The following is a 21,933-nucleotide window of genomic DNA, read 5'->3' as shown; positions in this document are numbered from 1 at the left end:
TGCTTCCGCAAACTGGCTGTTTCGACACCGTACTCATGTGAAACAGCCCCTTAAGACTGCTCATATTTTCTCTTGTCTAAACTTTCCATCCAGAGCGGCTGGCTGCGTGAAGCTGCTTCCGCAAACTGGCTGCTTCGGCACTGTATACATGTGAAACAGCTCCATACGACTGCTCATACGTTCTCTTATCGAAATTGCCCATCCTGACGAGAATTCATCCCGTTCATCTCACAAATTCCATGCAAGCACATAACCTGACATTGCCTCACATATTTTCTAGACACCTTAGTTTTTTCCCACACAACCTATTCTCTCTGCTAACATCCATCCATCTACCCCTTCCTATCCATGGGCCACTACAGCAGATTCCCACATGAGTTCTGGTGAACCCTGCTCCAGACCAATTCCACTCTTCACTTTATACCCCTCCCTTCTACCATTCTAATACCTCCTACTCCAGATCCATTCCCTGCATGAGGCTGCCTCCGCAAGTGAACTTCATCCCAAATCCCTCAGCTAACCACAATTAAAGCAGAAAACATTCCAGCCTCAAAGACCATTTTGCTGACTCTTTCTCGTTTTCCTTCAGTGATACAGAGGCTTGGACCTAGAAGCATTGTCCACGTTCAGAACTGAAATTCCTAGAAATCACCCTCCCAGACTTCTTCTCCACGCTCCCCAGGACTCCATTCTTCAAGCCATTTCCCCCCGAATCCTACAAATATATCAGGCAGCTCGGAAATGCTTTAAAGATTTCCACCTAAATTCCAGTCTGCCATTTCTAGATTTTTCTCTACTCTCCATATCCTCCTTCGTCTCACACACCAACAAACTTAAAACTACTTACTATCGGTCCGGTTGCTCCGAATTCACCACCATGATAAAATTCGACCCAAAAACCCATCCAAATATTTCAGACCTGACATCCTAGACAACGACACAGTCAGATCTGCCCTGCTTAATTCCGGCATCTCAGATAAACTATACTTAAGCCATTTCTTTCATATTGGCGCCGCAACCATAGCAGCTCACAAAGGCCTGCCCAAACTGGCCATCCAACGCATATCTCTGAATCATCTGCACCAACCGTCTTCATATCAGGAAGGCCCATCATGCCCTGATTAACTAGTCACAAGTTCTCATCCGGGGTCAGGGGGATGCTTGCTTCATCCTCATTTTCCAATACGCCGGCCCCACCATTTGGATGCTGTAGTGGTCTACCCTGGCCAGTCTGAAAGCTCCCTGTCCCACAATGCAGGAGGGGCCCACCTAAAGCACTCAAGGGCACTCCCGTTCAAACCGCGGCAGGGTTCTCCCACTCAAATGCCATGCACAAATAAATGTGAGCTAACTCACATTTATTTGTATCATGGGCTCCCCAGTTCGAAGCACAGTGAGGACTCCAACGACTGAAATGCCATGAGGGCCCCTCATTGCCAGGAGGAGAGGCTGAGGTCATCACAAACACCTAGGATCAACTCCTATACTCAGGGTGACCTGCCCTAATGGCTAGGATGCAGGCCTCCGCTCGGGCGGGCTTGGCTCCCCCAATGCAATCCACAAGGGCTCTCCCATTAAAACCGCAGCAGGGTTCTCATCTCAGGTTTATTTTTATTGTGGGCTCTCCCGTTCGAAGCTCGGAGGACTCTCCCGGTCGAATGCAGTGAGAGCCCCCATTTGATCACAGGTTGGACTCGCCTGCTCAAGCGGATAAGTGCTCTGTCCCTCGGGGTCCGCCCGCTGACTGCACGGGCCCATCCGTCAAACTCACCAAGCCTGGAGGGAGACATAAGGTTCAGTCTGGGTGGCTAGGATTCTCGCCTCCGTCCGGGGCAACCCAACCCTAATGAGGGGGTAGGGGGAATTTGTGCTCAGGTCAAGCCTCGAGCCTCAAGCACTTCCCCCAGGACAGCGAGCCACAAACATCTACATTATCCTCTAAACAGGATTACATTAACTTGCAAACTACTGAAACTAAGGATTACCAGTATTCCAGTGTTTTTTGTTCTGAGAGTGCTGAAAATATCACATTATAATGCACATGCATGAATGCATGTAGTGACAGCGCAGCTCGCTCATTCACTCTGAATCACATAATGCATGGATATTATACTATATTTATTTAAATTAAATCACAACCTTTTTTCCATTCACAAAGCTATTGCATAGTTTTAGGAGACTTGGAATATGGACTACTTTAATGTTGCTTTCAAAGTTTTTTTTTGTGTGTGTGTGTGTGTCATTTTTGAAACTTCACAGTAATGACCATGACTAGCACACAGTACCAGATTTGGGTCAGTCTTGTTGGATCTATATCCTATCAATAAAAAAATTTAAAAAAGCCAATACTGATATCCAGGTATCTGATCGGTGCATCCCCACACAAAAAAATAATATTATAATCAAAGCTGTCTAAACCATAGTATCCCATAGTATCTGTACCATGTAGTGTGTTCTTAGCAGGTAGCTGGCCCTCAATTTGGCAGCATAACATTTGAAACTAGAGGATAAGAGGTTCTTCTTCTCTGTTTCAACCTGCTACTGCTCAATGATGTTCTTCCTTCTCTCCACACCTCATCCCAAGCTTTATATCCTTTGTTTACTCAATCGATCGAGTCTGGACTACCCGCTTCCCTCTGCGTCCCAACAATCAGTGGTGCTTTATTAACCTGTCTCTCCATTGTCTTAAGCAGAGAGACAAAGGATCGAATTGATCAATCTCAGGCAAACACAATCAGCTCCCCACACCTAATCATACTACACACACCATCTGCCCGCTATAGCTGAGATCCCACCTGCCAGCTGTTTCCTTAAATCTTCCTGGCATATAACTGATCGCCAATGACCAGTGTTGGGCAACGTTACTGTTAAAAGTATTGCACTACTTTATTGCATTACTCTTAATACAAATAAGATATACTACTTTGGTAACACTTCATTATAATGTGGTGTACATTAACATTAATTAATACATTAGCTACCATGAACTATATATAAACATCATTGTGTTACTCCTAATAAAAGAAACTAATTAAGTTACATTAGTAAAATGTTACAATAAGTTTGTAAACATTAACAATAGTTAATATATTACATATCAAAACTGTAAATAATAGTAAAAAATGACTACTAATAAAAGTAAAATAATTATGTTAAGGTGGTAGTGATTTACAATGTTTGTATATATTAAAATAAGGTAATGCACTTGGCATCATGAACTTTAAACATTGGATTACTGCTTTTAAAAGTATCTAATTACATCGCTTTTGTAACATTTTATAATACGGTTGTGTACATTAACAACAATTAATGCATTAGATATTGTGAACTATAAATGAAAATTATTGAGTTACTCCTCATAAAAGTAAAAATATCTGCAAGTTTGTTAAAATTGTACTATAGTGTTGTATTATGTTGAAATAGGTTAATGCATTAGGTATCATGAACTTTAAATGAACATAATTGCATTACTGCTAAACGTAGCAAATTATGTTACCTTGGTAAAAAAAAATTGCAATAAGGTTGTATATGTTAACATTAGTTAATTCTTTAGGTATCAAACAATAAAAATGATCATTATTGCATAGTCCAAATTACAATAACTAATTGCGTAACTTTGATAACAATTTACAATAGGGTTGTATACATTAACTTATGTTAATGAATTAGCTGTTATGCATTATACATGTACAATTCTTTTTCACAGCATTTATTAATCTTGGTTAGTTTTAATTTCTAAAAAAAATGTTTTCATTGTTTTGATTAATGTTACTTCATCATGCATAAATTAATCGTTACATTTACAACTTTTAATATTAAAAGTAGGGATGCACCGAAATTTCGGCCACCGAAGATTTTCGGCCGAAAATGGCATTTTTTGTTTTGGCCGAAAGAGAAAATATGAGCCGATATATATGCCTCCCCGCCCCTCAGTGCTCAGGTTTCACTCTCGAGCGATCCAACCATAATCACGGCGCTAGGGTTAGGGTTAGGCCAAGCAAAGGCCGATGTCAGCGGTGTGGAAATACTTCAAAGCAGTACCGCTGCTCCCTATATGGATACTACGCAGTCTGCATTGGGCGCCAACTCCCTAGGAGGGTAACATCTTACCCTAGGAGGGCACCAGAAAGTCCACCGGGTGCCCTTCCTCGCACGTTATACGTTATTCAAGGACCCGAAAGCAGTTGCGGAACAAAGATGATCGCTTCACGCTCATATTTCGCAAACGCGTCAGTCGTCTTGACTACTGGTACATGAACAAAGATCGCTTTCCATTGCTTGCGCGGATTGCAGCAGGTATGCCCAAGCACAGCACAGAGAGAGAGAGAGAGAGACTATTCAGTGCAGCATCTCATGTTCTTGATGAAAAGAGGAACTGTCTCTCCTGACAAAACGCTGAGCAACTTTTGTTCTTGAAGAGAAACCTGACACTTTTACTTAAATAGAAAGCGGTCCAATTTGCTATGTGCAATTATATTAACATTTCTTTAGCCCTGCAAAACTTTGTTCTTAACTTGAGGCTACATCTGTCGTTTACAGTTGAGGTTGGTTTTAGTTCTATTACTGCTGTTTTGCACAATCATTTTATATTAAAGTATAAATGCGTTTACATAAACAGAATAGAGGCCCTCTGCCATTCTATGTTCTGCCTGTTGTTTTCATTAAAATGACTGTGTAGCATATTTAAACGTTTTGTATTTGCAAGATGTTATACTATAGCTGCTAAGTTCATTACTTGACTGCTGATTTGCATATCATTATAGTTTTCTAGAACGTTACATTTATTGGATAATTTGTAAATAAAAAAAAAAATCTGTTACATTTTATTGTTAAAGAACTGAATAAAGAATAATATATTTAATTTTTTATCATATTTTTTCTGTCCAATTTTGGTGTGTTATTTTTGATAAAAGTGTGATCATTTTATTGATTTGTAATTTTTCAATTCAGATTAATTAAATTCATGAATTAATAAAAAAGTATAATATTAATACAATTATATATATATATATATATATATATATATATAAAAAATAACTATTTTAAAATAGGTATTTCGACAGAGTGCATCCTGAATTTTCGGTTTCGGCCCAGAATTTTCATTTCGGTGCATCATTAATTAAATGGTATTACAAAGCATCATTCCCAAGATTAACTGTAAAAGTACTTGCGTTAACTGATGTTAGCATACTGTACAACCTTGTATTTGTTAAGAGAATTCATCCAGTTTTTTTTTTTTTTTTATTTGTCAGTAAATATATTAAATAAACAGAAAATAATGTGTCACTTCTTTGAATTTGCACCATAATACTGGATGTACTTTTTCAGAGTAAAATGTTACTTTAGTTTACTCATAATATGTAATGAATTTCCCCCAGCGCTGCAGACGATGACCTAAAAATGTAACTTTGGAAAAACTGTGGTGTTATGGCAAAGCAAACCAATCAAAACCCTTGAATTCAACAAAAAACCATTAGTCTGCACTGTAATTAATCACTCAGATGAAGAAGGTTTCTGTGGCATGAATGAAAAGAACAGCGGGACTTAAGCAGGTGATTCATCTCCGACCTGCGAACCTTATCCAACCCGCTTTAACACGGAAGTGCTGGGAATGTTCCGGGACCAATTCAATTCAACCCTACTGACGAACAGTCATTTGATCTCTAAGGAGTGACTTAGTCTGAATGACTAATGACTAAAAACAATAGTGACTCTTGATCTGTGCCAAAGCCTGTCATTCTAAACATGCTTGTACATCTGGTAATGGAACTCACATGCAGGGCTACGCAGCACTCATGCTAAAATCACTGCACGCTAAGTAACTGATAATTGTTGCCATTTAATGGTGTAATTGCAATGTGGTTCTTAACACGGCTGTAATTGCGGCTCTCATTAGGAGTGACAGGCTGTCGGAATACCCAGCAGCACAGAACCAAACCCGGCATGGTTCCGTCACAGACATAAACCGCAGGCGACCACGGAAAAGGAATGAACTTTGGAAAAAACACCATTTTCAGAATTTCAAATAAGATAAAAATGAACTACTAATATCCATAATTGTAAAAGAGAAAGAACAAAGTAAAGCAGGTTACAAGGTTGGATTAGAATTAGGATAGTCAGGATTTACAAAACTCATGTTTGGGCAAAAACAACACCTGTAATGCCCCATATAAAAAGCATCAACACTGCCTTGTAATATTAGAAGAGAGGTAGCGCTTATACAGAGACTGTTTTTTGCTCTCTCATTGACGGTTAAAGTTAACATCACTCTGTCTGATGCATCCTTCTAGCGGAGACAGAGGAATAGCTTCTCGTCAACAATGCTGCAAACGTTGTCGATTTGAAATGGCTGCGACAGCAAACAGTCGATAAAGTCTTTAGCGAGACAGCTCTCTGCACACTCTTAGCCATATAATTAGCCTCCCTTCAGATACACTAGGAACTTCAACACAAGAGAAAAATGAAGAAAGAGGCAGCGTCTTAAAACGGCCGTCAATAAAGAATGGCGAGAAGTGTCATGGTGTCTTCGATTACACAAGCTTCCACTCTCAGTCACTAATGACAGCTTTCGCAAAGCAGTTTGTTACAAAGATAACAAGAACAATGTTTTTTATGAGGCCCTAATGCTCTACCAGTCTCTGCCCAGTGCCTGGTGGGAGTTATGATAGTCAGACAAGTTGTTGATTGGCCAGAAGAAAGTGTGTAATCAGTGCTGAAAGATAATGCCCAGCCATTCTGACTTTCTCCAATAATGGCCCTCAAAGGGATAGTACACTGCCAAAAAAATTTAAATTCTGACATCATTAACTTACCCTCATGTTGATCCAAACCTGTATGACTTACTTTCTTCCGTGGTAAACAAAAGGTGTTAGACAAAATGTTAACCTCAGTCACCAGATGAACATACTGCCTACCATGTCATTTCGTGTCACATAGAGGAAATAAATATATATGGGTTCCTTAAAAAAATCCACAGTTCCTTAAAGCAGGGCATCCCAAGAGGTCTTAGCTTATCAGAATATAAGACTTTTGCTTAAGTCTCCAACCTCCAATGTTTCTGAGAAAAAGACCCCAGCAATCCCACATGTGTCTCATCTAGAGTTTCAAAAGAGATCAAAACTATTTCTCAATCTGTGCTCAGTTTTCTAAGATAACAAAGTCTGCAATGAAAAAGCAAGAGATTTCGAACATTTCTCAAGCTGTTCCAAGACTATATCATCTGAGCTATCCAATTACATTTATAGCTCTATAACTTTACTCTACGTCTAGAACTGGCTCATTTGAGTGTATTTTTAGTCTATTTAAATCTGAGACAAAGTTAGTACTTGCATAAGACTCCAGAACTACAACAGAGCCAAAAAATCCAATGGGGGTTTCTTGAACAAAAAAAAATGAACACCCAAAAAAACTAAAGTTTGAACTCACCATGGTCTTCTGACACTGTATACTAGTGCTGTTGAAGCGCAATGCCGTGACACTGTACTCTTTCCCTTGAATATAGAAGATGCATTCATAGTTCCTCTGGCCAGACTGGGGCTGTGGAAGGTTTCGGGCCAACAGGGTAATGGGCTTCATGATGCCAACAGGGATGTAGATCTGGGTGGATGGCATAATCTGAGGACACTCCTGCAAAATGAAGAAAAACTATTTAATTTTGGACATTAGATTGTCAGGGTGTTTTGGGTGGTTTCCAGGACATTGCTATGCTTTCTAGAGTGTCCTGGCTTGATGTTAGGCAATTACTAGATGATTCCAAGGGATTTCTTGGTGGCTGCTTGCTAGGACATTGGTAAGTGGTTGCATACTAGTCCAACTCAAAAGAGCCTGCTCCCTAGATTTGGCTTCCTTCAATGTAAGTCAATAGTGTTTTTTGCAGGTTTTATCATCTGTCAGGCAAAAATAAAATAAAAAATAGATCCACTCAGAAAAGTAAATAGCACACATCTCCTCAACAAGCCACATGATTTGATAGATTGTAGATTGTACCATAACATATGGGGTTTCTGTTTGTCAGGATTGTTCAGAGGTACAAAGGTTTTATTCATGTTTGCACACATTTACAAAGTATGAAACAGTGTTCCGCAGAAAAACATAATGACTTGTCATTATAATTTTGAGAGCATCAAATAACAGCACTCTGATGCAACAAAAAGATCAAAAACACTTTTGATCTACTACTTGTGAAAATGTGACTGTTCAGATATTGTAACCCTTTCATTGATGCTGCTAAAATTACGAGCAATGAAACCGAGGATACTAAGGATGCTAGGAGGACTTCAAGGCCATTGCCACCGTTGTCATGCCAACAGATTGAGAAACCAGGGCACAGCGCAAGATGCAATTAAGCTTTATGAGGGTGTGTGCCATTTTAAAAACTTGGCATCGGCACCCAAGTTATGATGCCAACTGTGCACTTTAGAAAAGCAGCAACATAACAATGGGCATGAGACCTCACCCCCAAAAGACCTATTGTCAAAAACTGCCTTCAGATTTAAATACACCAAATCCAGTCTTTTAGAATAAATATATTTATACAAATGACTATTTTGATGCTTTTTTAATGTGTACAAGAAATGACATTTCATTAGAACATTTGAACACCATGATCGAAGGCATGCTACTAGCTCAAAGCATCAATCTTTCTTTTGATGCTTTGATTCAAAAGAAAGGGGAAAAAAGCTTTAAAAAAGTACGTGGTACAGTGATGTATCAGATGATTAAAGTGAATCTGAAGTATAGGTCTCTGCGGAACAATAATGGGTGTTTCTGAATCTGTTGGTGTTTTCCAACCGGGATGGGCATTTTTCAACTATCCAATGAAAGTAGGGAATCTCAATGTAGTAGGCAAATCGTGTAAAACAGTTGAAATTGCCCATCTCGGTTTGAAAACGCCCATTTTTATTCCGCAGAGAGGCAGGTCTCGAACCTCATGATACCTCTCAATTAACACATCTTGGCCATTTTTCACCCCCAAATCAAATGATTTTTTTAGGACCCTTAAGACATTATTTTAATTTTAATTTAGCACATTCTCATTTATTGCAAAAATATAATTTTTTTATATTTATACATCATGACAGTATTTGTTGTATTGGCTTTAAACTGCTTAATTAAATAAAATAAAAAACACTGTATTACAGTTTTAAGGTATTATTTTTTTTACGAAGTAAAAAAACAGACTGTAAAACAGTGTTATACAATATATACTGTATATTGCATTAAACCTAATGGAAATAAAATCACATTGCACAAAATATTAATGGTGCTAAAAACATACTTATGTTTTATGCAAAATATATATATATATATATATATATATATATATATATATATATATATATATATATATATATATATATATATATATTCTTTTTTTAATTATTTAAATTTTAGGGTGACATGTTTACTGTACATTTGTACATGTTTACTGTATGATTTAACCAGCAATTTCATTGTACATTGATATTTACCATGGTTACTTACATAGTCCGTGGTGCTCCAAAACCATGGCACCTTTTATGAAAAATTATAATAATTTTTGTAAGAGATATATGAAAAATCACAGATTATATCTTACCACAGTCCATCCCATCAGAGCCAGATAAGGCATCTAAACATGTTACCCTCATTTCCCATTTACAGTGCCTCTGATTCTAAGTGAATGGGAGGAGTATGGAACACCAGCGGTGTTATTAAAATCTACAAGTTATATGAGCTAGCACTGCCACAGTGAGGGCTCTGTAAACAAACCTGATGGGAAAGCCACATGCAGCTCTGTGACTGCAGAGTTCCATTGGGCTGCCGGTTTAATTGCCTCGGGCGGCAGTCGCCTTATTAATACTGCGCTGCGCTCTCTCGATTCAGTTGTGACTGAATAAATAGACTGTGATGCAGTTTCCCCCCCTCTCAATGGAGCGAGCCAGTGTTAGTGTTCAATTACTGTGTGTTACACAAAGGTGAAGGTTTCACTGCTAATGAAAAGCTGCAATTTGTTCAGAGTCAATAAAGGCCTGTATGCCGAGCACAGAGAAGCCTTATCAGTTTCCCAAGAACACAATTCGCAAACCTGAAATGTTAGGTTCATTGCCCAGAGCAAAAGGTTTAAAAGAAAACTTGTTTACGTGGCTTGTAACATCCAGTTATGATCTGCTTGCTATGGTGTCTACATGCTAAATACTTTTCAAAAAGAACCATAAATTACCATGGTGTAGTGATGGTAAAATGATGTTCTTTGACATTAGCCATGGTGCTGGATGGTTATCATATCCACCTACAATCATTTTTACATGGCACTTTAAGGTACTTCATAGAATGCCATGGCACTATCATGATGGATGTCCAAAAAGTATTGTATTACCTTAAATCTCTCAAAAATGTTTGGGTCACATTACAATCCCATATCAAAAGGAAAACATAATTATATGTTGCAAAAAGAACAGGTAGCCTATAATTAAGTAAATAGTTTACTACAGTATATTACAGTAACAGAATAATGTCATTTTCTAAAAATCTGGTGAAAGACACGTTTTAGTCAGGGTTTGTGATATTCGCAAATCATGGCAGTACCATGGAAGGCTTACGTTGTTTTCTGTTTGTGACATAATGGTTGCGTATATTACATTTAAAAAGGGCACTCAAATGTTATATTATGCATCATTTAGCATTATATTTGTCACTTAGAGACAAAATGGGTGTGTCTGCACTGTAAAACATTAAGGTTTGGGCTCCTTCGTCATCATCAGTTCTGCTATCTCTTTATACTTTGTTTGTTTTTATATTTGTCAGGTTGTTTTCACTAAACTGCCATGAAATATAATTACCTGATTAGTTTGCCTTGATTTGGAAAATAATCCACAAATGTGACAGAATGCAATTTAAAAACATTTATTCAGCAACTGTGCAAGGCGTAGGGCAAAATTATAAAAGAGCCCGAGAGCCAATCAGAGAGGAGAGAGGTAGTATCAGTCACGCTAAGCCACCAGACTGGTGCTAAGAGATGCTTGTGGCTCAGCCATTCGTTTCGGCAATCAAAACACACAGGTGGCGAACAGATAGCCGTAAACTACACATTTAATGATATGCTCCGACCATCTGATAAGAACTGCATTTTGGAAGGGATGCGAGTCCACTTCCACTCATGAGAAATGGTTACAGTGTATGTGTTTGTATATTTGTGCTTGTAAGGATATAAGGGAGAAAAAGAAGATAAAAGTAAAAGTTAAGTGTATGGCAAGGCAAAGAAAGGAAAGGGGTTAAAGGAAATGATAAGGAAAATAAAACAGGAAAGGAAAAGGATAAGGAGAGGAAAGGAAAGGGAAAAATAAAGGAGTGAAAAGGAATAGGAAAAGGAATAAAAAGCAGAAAAGTGAAAGAAATGGAAAGGAAAGATAGAAGCAAAAGGAAAAAAAAATGAAAGGACAAGGGAAAAGAAAGAAATGAAAAGGTAGAGTCAACGTAAAAACGTAAGGAAAGGGAAATTAAATGAAAAAGCAAAGGTTAAGAAAATCTAAACTGAAAAGGTAAAAGAAAAATGGAATAAAATGAAAGGAAAGGAAATGAAATGAAAAAATTTAAAAAGTAAAAAAGGGGAAATGAATAGAATAAAAAGGAAAGAGACAGAGAGAGAGGGAGAAAGAGAAAGAAAGAGAAATAGAGACAGACAAAAAGAGGGACTCTTCCAATCAGGCTGTTAGATAACACAAATTCTCAAGCAATAATGGAGTACGTGTGAGAGAAAATATGGGAAACTATTTCATTAAGCATCCTGACAGGTATCAAAACAGAGGTGAAAGATCAGATCAGATGGCACACTTGCTGAGCACAATGGAATAATTGTGTACCGCTGGGATTGCTTTGAAGTGTTTCACATATTCTCCCTCGTACTGCCTTTATTTGCTTTGAAACTACTGTGGCTCCAGTAAGCCAGGAATTCAGGTTAGCATGTGGTGTGCGCCCCCACAGCCATGAATCACATGGCGGGAATGAGCGCCGAGCAAACTCACGTTAACAAGTGAGAGATACACCTAAAGTATAAACTGTTCTAAATCCAAACACTATCACAGCTCCAATCTTACCTATATTAAAGCATTCTGATGCAGTTGCTGATTTACTTTTTAAAGGGATAGTTCGCCCAAAAACTACGATTGTGTCATCATTGACACATCCTCATGTTGTTCCAAACCCATTTGATTTTCTCTCTTCTGTGGAACACAAAAAGAGATGTTAGGCACAATGACAGCCTCAGTGACCATTTACTATCATTGCATTTTTTTCCCCCAATAAAATGAAAGTTATTGGTAACTGAGTCGAACATTCTGCCTAAAAACATATTTTGAATTCCATAGAAGAAAGAGGGTAAGGAAATGGTGACAAATCTTTGTATTTTTGGGTGAATTATCACTTTAAATGTGTGCAGGAGTACAGTATAAGAACCTGAGGTTTAGTGCGAGATGTACAAGTAAACACTGAGAGATGCAGTGTGTAGTACGACACTTGGGAAGCAGTGTTAAGGGAAAGTGGAGGGCTGGTTTTTGGCTCTGCTAGCTGGCAACAGCACTCTGCTAGTCTGCTGTTTGTTTTTCTCAAATGGTGCCTCTAGCAATGCCACTGCAAGCAAAACATGATATCAACTGCTCTTTTCTTCCTCTCTCTCTCTCTCTCTCTCTCTCTCTCTCTCTCTCTCTTGCATTCTATCTTTCTCGCTCTCCTTCCCATTTTCTATCAGTTTAAAAGAACCTGTGGGGCGATGCAGAGACTCAAAGTAAAGCCCACACTGCAAACACAGCAAATGCAGCCCACTTGAGTCATTCACATTCCCTCCTTTCTGATCAGAGATTTTTGGTGGCCCCAACCAAAATTCTCTCCTCTGCCATGGCTCTCATATCTCATTCGCACTTCTATTTATTTAAACTTGCCACATAAACAGCTCTATAGATATTGCTATAAGAATGAAGGTTCTAAGTTCTACATTTCTAAGCTCCAGCCCTACACATTCAGATTTAGATTCAAAGATAAATTTCCAGGACATACGTCTTTGATGAATGGATGCTCATCTAACCAATTGAAGCCAAGACTTGCTTTGATACACCATGTAAGAAGCAAGATTACTAAGGCAGTCCAGTAAACCAGGAGGTAGTTATGGGCCAGAAGGAGTCTATCAATTGGTTTTGCACCACTTTACAGTGGAAGGGAACAGTACAGAACAAAACAAAAAGCCTGGTATAATGACTACATTTCCTTAGAGATAGATATGATCTCATTCGAGATTTGCTACCCTTACAAAACACAATATCTGTCCCCACTGACTTCTCTTAAGCACACTTAGTTGAACTGTAGGCATATTTGCAGCCGGAGCTGTGTTGTAAAATTTCTAAATGCCCTGTCATTTTTATTAGGCCAGCACTGGGCTGATGTAGCAGGTTTAATGTTTTTTATGTTTTCGATTCTTCAGTATTCCAGCCTTGATAAAAGTACTTCAAGCACCAAGATAAGCCACCAAGTCTCAGAACTAAACCACATTATATCCATATATCCAAGTTGGTAAAAACAATTGCAAAGCTTCATTTGCCAATTTATGCATTATCTCTATCAAATGAGCAGTTAAACAATTTGACAATCCTGTTCTTAATTCTAACCAATTCATATCAACATTTTGAGGCCAGAATCACCAAAATTCTTTAAACCCTTTTCTACCATATTGCTGTTTTAATTACTTATTCTGGCAAGTCTCGTCAGGGTAACAGATGAGGAACAGAGCTGCCATCTAATTAGGCAGTCTGGAGCTTGTTGACTAGCATGGTCCAAACCGTGAGGGAGAAACAACGTGTGGATCTGCCCACTCTAACAGGAGCCTGATGTCGAATGAAAGGGACTTTGAAGTCACAAAGGGCTTTAGAGTGTCTTCCCACATGTCTCAAAAATAGAGAAGTTCTCAAAATTTAGGAAGATGTGGCATAATCCAAAGTAATATGTGTTAGTAAAATTATAGACTTATTTCTCTTATTAATACAGTTTCTAAAATCAATTTATTAAAAATACGCTAAATACAGGGGGGTCCAAAATGGACCACATGAAATTTTTCGATTCAAATTTGAAAGTAGATCTTGTTAGGATTTAAAAAAATAATAATTATATAAATTATAATATATATATATATATATATATATATATATATATATATATATATATATATATATATATATATATATATATAATGGTTCAGATTTTTTTTAATTTTATTAAAATGAAAATAAATAAATATCAAATTAAAGAAACTTGTGAGATTTTAAATGTTGACTCCTTTGAATGAAACACCAGGGATTTTTGGATTCCATTGAAGCACATAGATGCTCTTTGAAACATTACATTAGAAAAATGCCCTGTACATCAATATATAGCTTTTGAAAGGTAAAATATATGTTCCTTTTCCAACTCGATATCCACACAAAAATATACGTAAGCCACCCAAAAACTGAAAAGGGACAGTGGTGCTAACAAAACATCACTGAGCATCTAGACCAGTACAATATCATGAGTTTTGGCCAGTCATATTTTTGCAATTCCGTTTGTTGCCACTAGAGGCAAGAACATAGACTTCACCTGCAAAAGTTAGCAAGGTTTTGGCTTTCTAAGCACAAAGGTATATAAATGTAAAATATACAAATTTTATAAAGCAAAGGTATACAAATAAGGAGTGAAAACTCCATTTTGTGAGAAGTAAAGCCAGAAATTGGACTTCAGTAAAAACAGCATAAGAAACCTGGTCCTGGCCTGGTATCCTTGGGCGCTACCCAAGAATTTGCAAATGCTCACAGCGTTTTCTTGTCTCCTGAATGTAAAATTAATCTTCAGTCTCCATTAGGCAGACAGACACTGATGCATCTGGAAATTAAGATTTAATACACTCTGAATAATTAAAGACACAGATCAGTGGCAGCCTTAGATCCCAATGAGAGGCCCAGTGCCAGAGAGAATGAGAACTTCAGGGCTTTGAAACCCCACACAGCGGGATGGACTGGCATCAAACAACAAAGGTGAGGGTGCACGCCAGGGTCCACGTTTCTACTAACTGCCTTTCTGATTAAATGATTAATTACAGTGAACCATCAATGTAGTTATCCCAAGAGGGTCTGCCATTGGGTGGATGAAGGTGGCATTTGATATTGAGTGTCTTAAGAGATAGAAATGGCATAGGGCGAGCCACAAGTTCTTGGCACAGATGGCGGAATAATGATCCAGAGATCTGGCATTCCTCAAAACTCTTTCCTCTGTGGTTTGCAGTGCAGGGCTGTCCCAAGCAGTGGCCAGATTAGAGGCAAGGGAGACTTTGCAGTGTGTTTGCAAGAGCTGGGCAGAGATCTGCAAGGGAGAGTGAGTGGAAGAGAAAGAGAGAGAGAGTGCCAGGGAAGAAGTAACACCGGAAGCCAAATGAGACAGCTGGTAAATCAGAGCTGGATGAAGTTTGGAGGCCATAAGTAGCTTCTGCTCTCCACATGCAATAAGAAACAAAGTACAGATCTAAACTGAGCAAGCGTATTTAGTTTTGGTACCAAAAGTGTGGAATACATATTAGAGTGTCCATGAGAGAAGTTTTTATAAAATCAAATTGCACTCTTACTCACCTTATAAAGGCACGTGTTTGTAATAAATCTACTCGCTATTCAAAATGTTTCTTCTCTAAACTGTCAGGAGTAGGAAAATCCTAAGAAAACATGTCAAACGTCAAAATAAATACGCATGTGCTGGGACATTACGATTTTTTACCCATTGCCATTCAGCACAACTCCCTGAATTCTGATTAATGAAGTGAATCAAGGTAATTAACTTTTGAGTTTTCATTTTCTCAGTGCTGATCTTTAGATTCGTATTACTGTATAATAGTAATTTTTACAGTAGAATACAATGCTTTTGCTACAACAAATCCATCCATACTTCATAACATTATTGTTTTTTTAACTACTATATTGAAAATTAGATTTTTTTTGCATTACGACTAAGATGCTTAATTAATATATAAACTCAGCAAAACAAGAAACGTCCTCTCACTTTCAACTGCTTTTATTTTCAGCAAACTTTAAATGTGTTAATATTTGTGTGTACATAAAACGATTCAACAGATATGTGACTAACAGAAATTGAATAATATGTACCTGAACAAAGAGGGGGTCAATATAAAAAGTATCTGGTGTGGCCACCAGTTGCATTAAGTACTGCAGTGCATCTCCTCCTCGTGGACTGCACCAGATTTGCCAGTTCTTGCTGTGTGATGTTACCCCACACTTCCACCAAGGGACATTTCTGGGGGGAATGTCCCTAGCCCTCACCCTCCAATCCAACAGGTCGCAGACGTGCTCAATGGTATTGAGATCCAGGCTCTTTGCTGGCCATGGCAGAACACTGATATTCCTGTCTTTCAGGAAATCATGCACAGAACGAGCAGTATGGATGGTGGCATTGTCATGCGGGAGGGTCATGCCAGGATGAGCCTACAGGAAGGGTACCACATTAGGGAGGAGGGTGACTTCCCTGTAACCCACAGTGTTGAGATTGCCTGTAATGACAACAAGCTGAGTCTAACGATGCTGTGACACACTGCCCCAGACCATGATGGACCCTCCACCTCCAAATCGATCCCGCTCCAGAGTACAGGCCTCGGTGTAACGCTCATTCCTTTGACCATAAACATGAGTCCAAAGAGCACATATGCGTTCCCCCCAGTGAGCCTACTTGCACAGATGTTGTGCAATGTCAGGGAGGACAAGGAGCACCTTACTTGCCCACCCAGACTTGGTTAACCCCCCCCCCCCCCAGAAGATCTAAGTGGCCTACCACCAAAAATGGTATACACAATAACTTAGGCCAAGGCTCCCACTACAATCCACCTGTATGCCCTGAAGTTGAGTCTGTTCGCTAAGTGGTGTTCTTTCCAACTCGAACACTCCCAAAGATGCGCAGTTGGATCAGTGTTTCCTTCCTGCAGGAGAGGCGGGAGGAGTAGCTGTCCCCCTCTACCTTGAAGGTGTATGTAGCCGCTATATCGGCACATCACGATGCAGTAGACGGTAAGTAATACAGTTCACGCAATACAGTTCAGTTAGTTGTGGCGTTTTGTATAGGGACCCCTAGTGTCACTACATCGACACAACGTCAAGTTTATGGAGGGAATGACGTTGTGTCCCTCCTGCCACAACACTGAACTACCCACTGAAATGGCCGGGACCTTGTCTCGTCTCCTCAGCACAAAACCTGAATGAGTGGTTGCAAAAAAGCTCCTTTTATACCCGTATGTCCGGGGGAGTGGCATGGAAATTACACTGGCCAATTCCCATTGGCCTGCTCTCAAAAGATCAGAGGTGTTTGGGGCTCCCAAGGGCGACCCCAGTGTCACTACATCAACACAACGTCTCGTCCATCCATCAGGGAACGGAGGTTACGACAGTTCTTTAAACATGCCTAATTTTGTTTTAAAGGTCTCATACAATAGATTTACATTCATCCAAGGTCAAATAATTTGCTCATAATTTAAATTGCAGCATTACCTTTTTTTCCCAGTGTCAAAAATGACTCGTTCAATGATCCGTTCTAAAGCGTTCATTCTAAATTCCTCCTTTCAGAGAGCCTATTATGCTCTGATTGTCAGATGTCCCAGTCTGTTGTGATTGGTCTACCACTTAGTGTAGTGTTTGAGGGCGGGTCAAAGCTGTTCCCAAGCAGCCAATGAAAACCAGAGGCGGCCTTTTTGTTACCAAATAATTTAGGTTAGTACAGGAAGTAAATCTGGAATTACTAACGACTCGTTTCAGGTGTTCAGAATCAGTTCTTATTTTTTTTTTTTTTTACATTCACAAACAGCTATATAACACACGGCATGAAAAGTAATATTTGAAGACCCATAATGGGAGCTCATTAATCTGCCAATAGTTTTTAAAATTGGAAGCATATATGAAAAGTTCTTGGTCTTTCCTTTGATTTGATTCATAGAGCTCACTCAAATTGATAAGGGTAATAAAATGTGCACTCCTACAATAATCTATAACGTACTACAATATAAAAAATTAAAAGTAAACATATTTCATCAACATCATCATAAACAGGTGATCATTAGTGATAGCTTGTCATACATTTCCGATATTGCTTAATGATTGCGAACTGCTCTGTAACAGCTGGAATCACTCATGGAGTAAATACAGTGCCACGTTTACACTCTGAAAGTAGCAGTGCATGCATTTATTCAATTAAATCGTATTCTTTTGAAGTTTGATGATCACATTAGTTTGTCACGATTCCCATCTTTCATCAGCCTCTTTAAATTATAATTAAGAATTTTGTTGTATCATTTAATATATTTAAGAATTTTTATGACCTTAAATGCTGGAATACTGAATTTAAGACTTTTTAAGGATCCACGGGAACCCTGTGCAACATAACAAAATGTGGAAAAAAAATGAAGGGGTCTGAATACTGTATTTACTTTACAAATACATATACATATACATACACATATTGTTAGGAATTCCTTGTCTTGTTTCACTGTTGCCCTTTGTCTGCCATTTTTGTCACCTTTGCATTCCTTAGTTTTCACTTTTGTCCCTTGTGTAGCCCCTTAGTCTCTTTGTTAGCCTTCGTGTTCACTTGTCATTGTTAAAGAACTACACTTCCCAGAATCCACCTGCCATCATCACTGCCATTTTGTTCTCACCTGTGTCTTATTCAGTCATCACTCACTGTGTATTTAAGCCCTGCTTTTTGTTCACTCCTTGTCGTTCGTTGAATGTTGTTAGCCCGGTATGTGTTCCCTACCTGTTTCCTCAGTCTTGTGTTTATTTCCCCATTGAGGGTTTTTCCTTTGTTCCCGAGTTTTCCTTGTACCTGCCTTGTTTGTTTGGTTAATAAAATTGAACTGCATTTGGATCCGCATCTCCTCGTCTGCCTTCGCTGCCCATTCGTAACACATATATGTATATAAACACTGTATAAATATTTTTTCATGACAATTAAGCACCCCAAACCCACTTTCGGTGAGCCGTATGCAAAAATAAATAAATAAATAAATACAATTCAAAAATAATATATACATGCAAAATGTTGGTGGACATGTTCTTGACTGGTTTTGTAAGATTTCACAAGTATCTTCACAAACATATACCACTACTCTGACAAGGCTTAAATTTCTACTAAGGTTGAAATCCTTGTCAAGCTTAATGGATCAACCATAGACATTATGATGTATCTAAAAAAGAAAGTAGCAGACATTATTGATAATCTAAAGATATCAAATGAAAAACGTATTTAATTTGTATTACTCTCTCAAAGCGAAAAAGAAGTTGAAAAACAATGATGCACTAATGAAAGATAAATATAAAATAAATCTGAGCTCAACCAAACTGTTCAGTTTCCAAATTTGGCATCAGCAGCATTTAGGTTCTGCTGATTATAATTGAGGCAGTGGAACTTTATGTTATGGTCTCTGTGTAGGCTTTCTTTGAATTACAGTCTTCCTGCTAACAACTATATTACAGTGGAATGGACTTCATTGCCATGAGAGGTATTTGATATTCCATATATACAATGTTTGCAGAAAGTACTGTTGAGTTATTTTATTACTAAACAATGTAGGCACAACAGCTTTCAGTAGAAAGGTTTTAATGCCAACAGCTCTGTGTAAATCAGAGTTATAAACTATGGTTTAAGTTACCCCTATTTGCACTACAATTCTTGATATCACATACTGTACTGTATATACACCAGCAGTTCTTTGCTATTCCTGCTATTATTGTGGGGGGACATATCTTTGTTTATGAGAGCAAACAGGAGGCAGAGCATTACTGAATCATGCACTTCCCAAGGGAGCATCGAGGAGTTCCTTGGTGATACACTACCCCATGACTTATTTATCAAACCCACATTTGTCTCTTCGGAGACGCACACTAATGAGTCTCAAATGAGTGAGAGAACGCAGCCGTAACGCCTGTTTCATCATCTTTACAACAAACCACATTCATTACGTTTATGGACTGGGCTTATGGTTGTATCTTAACAGAGTTGGATGAACGTTATTAGGAAGCTACCAAAAACAGCAAAAGAGATACTATGGCAGTGTTTTATTCCCAAGGTGGGTCAACAGCTTACAACCAGTCTCAGTGGTCCATTTGCTGGTAATCAGTGTTGGGGCAATCTGGGTGTCCAAAAATATCTGGACACTTTTTGTTTTATTTTGTTTTATAATGCAAAGACGTTCAGATATTTTCAAGTGTGCTTTAAGTGTCCAAAGACCATTATTCCAAAACCTATGTTAGAATATAGGAAAGATCTCAGCTCTGCACAAGTTTGCGCACATAACTATGTAACATATAGACAGGTACAGTATGGCACTAGCAAAGGGCAAAACTGCTGTCCAAGTGTAACTACAGCTACCAGCCAACAGCTGGGCTCACAAATAACCAGTGCTGGAACAAATGTGTTAGCCACGCTATTCGTTTGTTTGTTTCTATGAATATTTGTTTATTTCTCCTTGTGGATTCCTCAAGTGTGGCTTACTTAAGCAATTTTCCACCTGGTCAGATTTAATGTGTTCCTGTTTATACGCTGTCAGGCAAATGTTGATTTATATACATTTGATTTGCAAATTTGACTTATTACGCATGGTGGCTGCGTGGTTTATCTTTCATGTCACTGTGAGGATGTTTCATTAATTTTTAAGGTAAGGTTCTTCAGAGACTGTGCTGTAATAATGGCAGAGATAAATTAATTTGGAAGGGGAATGTGGTAACTGCATTTGTGGATGCCATTAAGCAAGTAGTTAAGGTTCAGCTGGAAGGATCAGGGAAAGATCTAGGAAATGTCCAGTTTGCAGCTTATTGTGGCCAATAATCCTAACTTAAATAGGACAAGATTGATTGCCTGACATATGAAGCGACCAACCACGGTTCATTTTGTTTTTACGTGCTGTTTAGGTGTAATTTGTATGTAAAACAGTTGATACCACCATAATAGCCTGTCATTACGGAGCCCCCGAAGTGACCTGTGCAAAAAAAAAAATCTAAGAGACTTTTGCATGCGCACGAGAAACTATCGCGTGCGCACGAGATACTATCGCGTGCGCACGAGAAACTATCGCGTAATGATATTATGAAGTAAAACAAATATTGCTTTCTAAATCAGTTTTCCCACAGTTTATCGAATGTTCATATTCTTTATTAACCGCTTTGGCCATTTTGGGTTAGGCCTATATGTGTTTCATACATGTCTAAGGTTTTTACTATGCATTGAAATACACATTGGTGATGTTTTTATAAGCTATTGTATTGATTTGTTTTTATTTTACAAAGAGAATAATTTAATATAAATAATCAAATTTGTATCTGTAATTAGCTACAATAGCAAGTTCTGTGGTTGTCGATGAACTAATACATTTTCACATTCATTAGAATTAAAATTTCGTGTCCTGGTGTTTATTATTAATATAACAGATTCATTTATTCATGGATTTTGATTCCAGTGAAAAAAATTGCTGTACACAAAGCTGAGACACGCACCTTCCGGGCAGTCTAGCAGCTAATATATATATATATATAGGCCTATGTATTTGTATAGTCTAGCACTATTATATATTACAAAAAAGATCAGTATTATGTAGGACTATCTGCGTTCGCTTGGCGCTCCATTTGATCCATATTATTCTATTTTATTCAATACATTTTTAGGGTGATGACGCCATAAAATATGACGACAGACATTAGAAGCTTCATTCTAAAACCTCAATAGAAGTTTTGAATGTAAATATGACATGACATTTGGTACAGTCTAGTATGAATGGTCAGAATGACCACTATGGCCATTCTATAGTTATAGAATTCCGGTAGTTCTCGTGTTAAATGCAAGTACAAGTTTAATGCTTGATTAGTGTCCTTTGGAAGATCAAAGCGTGTCTCAGCC

The 21,933-nt window shown here is 38.2% G+C and overlaps 1 protein-coding gene across 1 annotated transcript in view; it reads right to left on the bottom strand.

Moving 5' to 3' along the window:
• The window catches only part of LOC127629282 (plexin-A1-like), a 267,994-nt gene that overhangs the window by 77,354 nt on the left and 168,707 nt on the right, over positions 1-21,933 (bottom strand). The window contains exon 10 of the mRNA XM_052106444.1: positions 7,426-7,626. Within this exon, the coding sequence (XP_051962404.1) occupies positions 7,426-7,626 (201 nt within the window). The remainder of the gene's footprint in view (positions 1-7,425; positions 7,627-21,933) is intronic.

The sequence above is a fragment of the Xyrauchen texanus genome, chromosome 35 (genome assembly GCF_025860055.1).
Source record: "Xyrauchen texanus isolate HMW12.3.18 chromosome 35, RBS_HiC_50CHRs, whole genome shotgun sequence".
NCBI lineage: Eukaryota > Metazoa > Chordata > Actinopteri > Cypriniformes > Catostomidae > Xyrauchen > Xyrauchen texanus.
The sequence above is the reverse complement of the archived record's forward strand: the minus strand, read 5'-3'. Positions and strand labels throughout refer to the sequence as shown.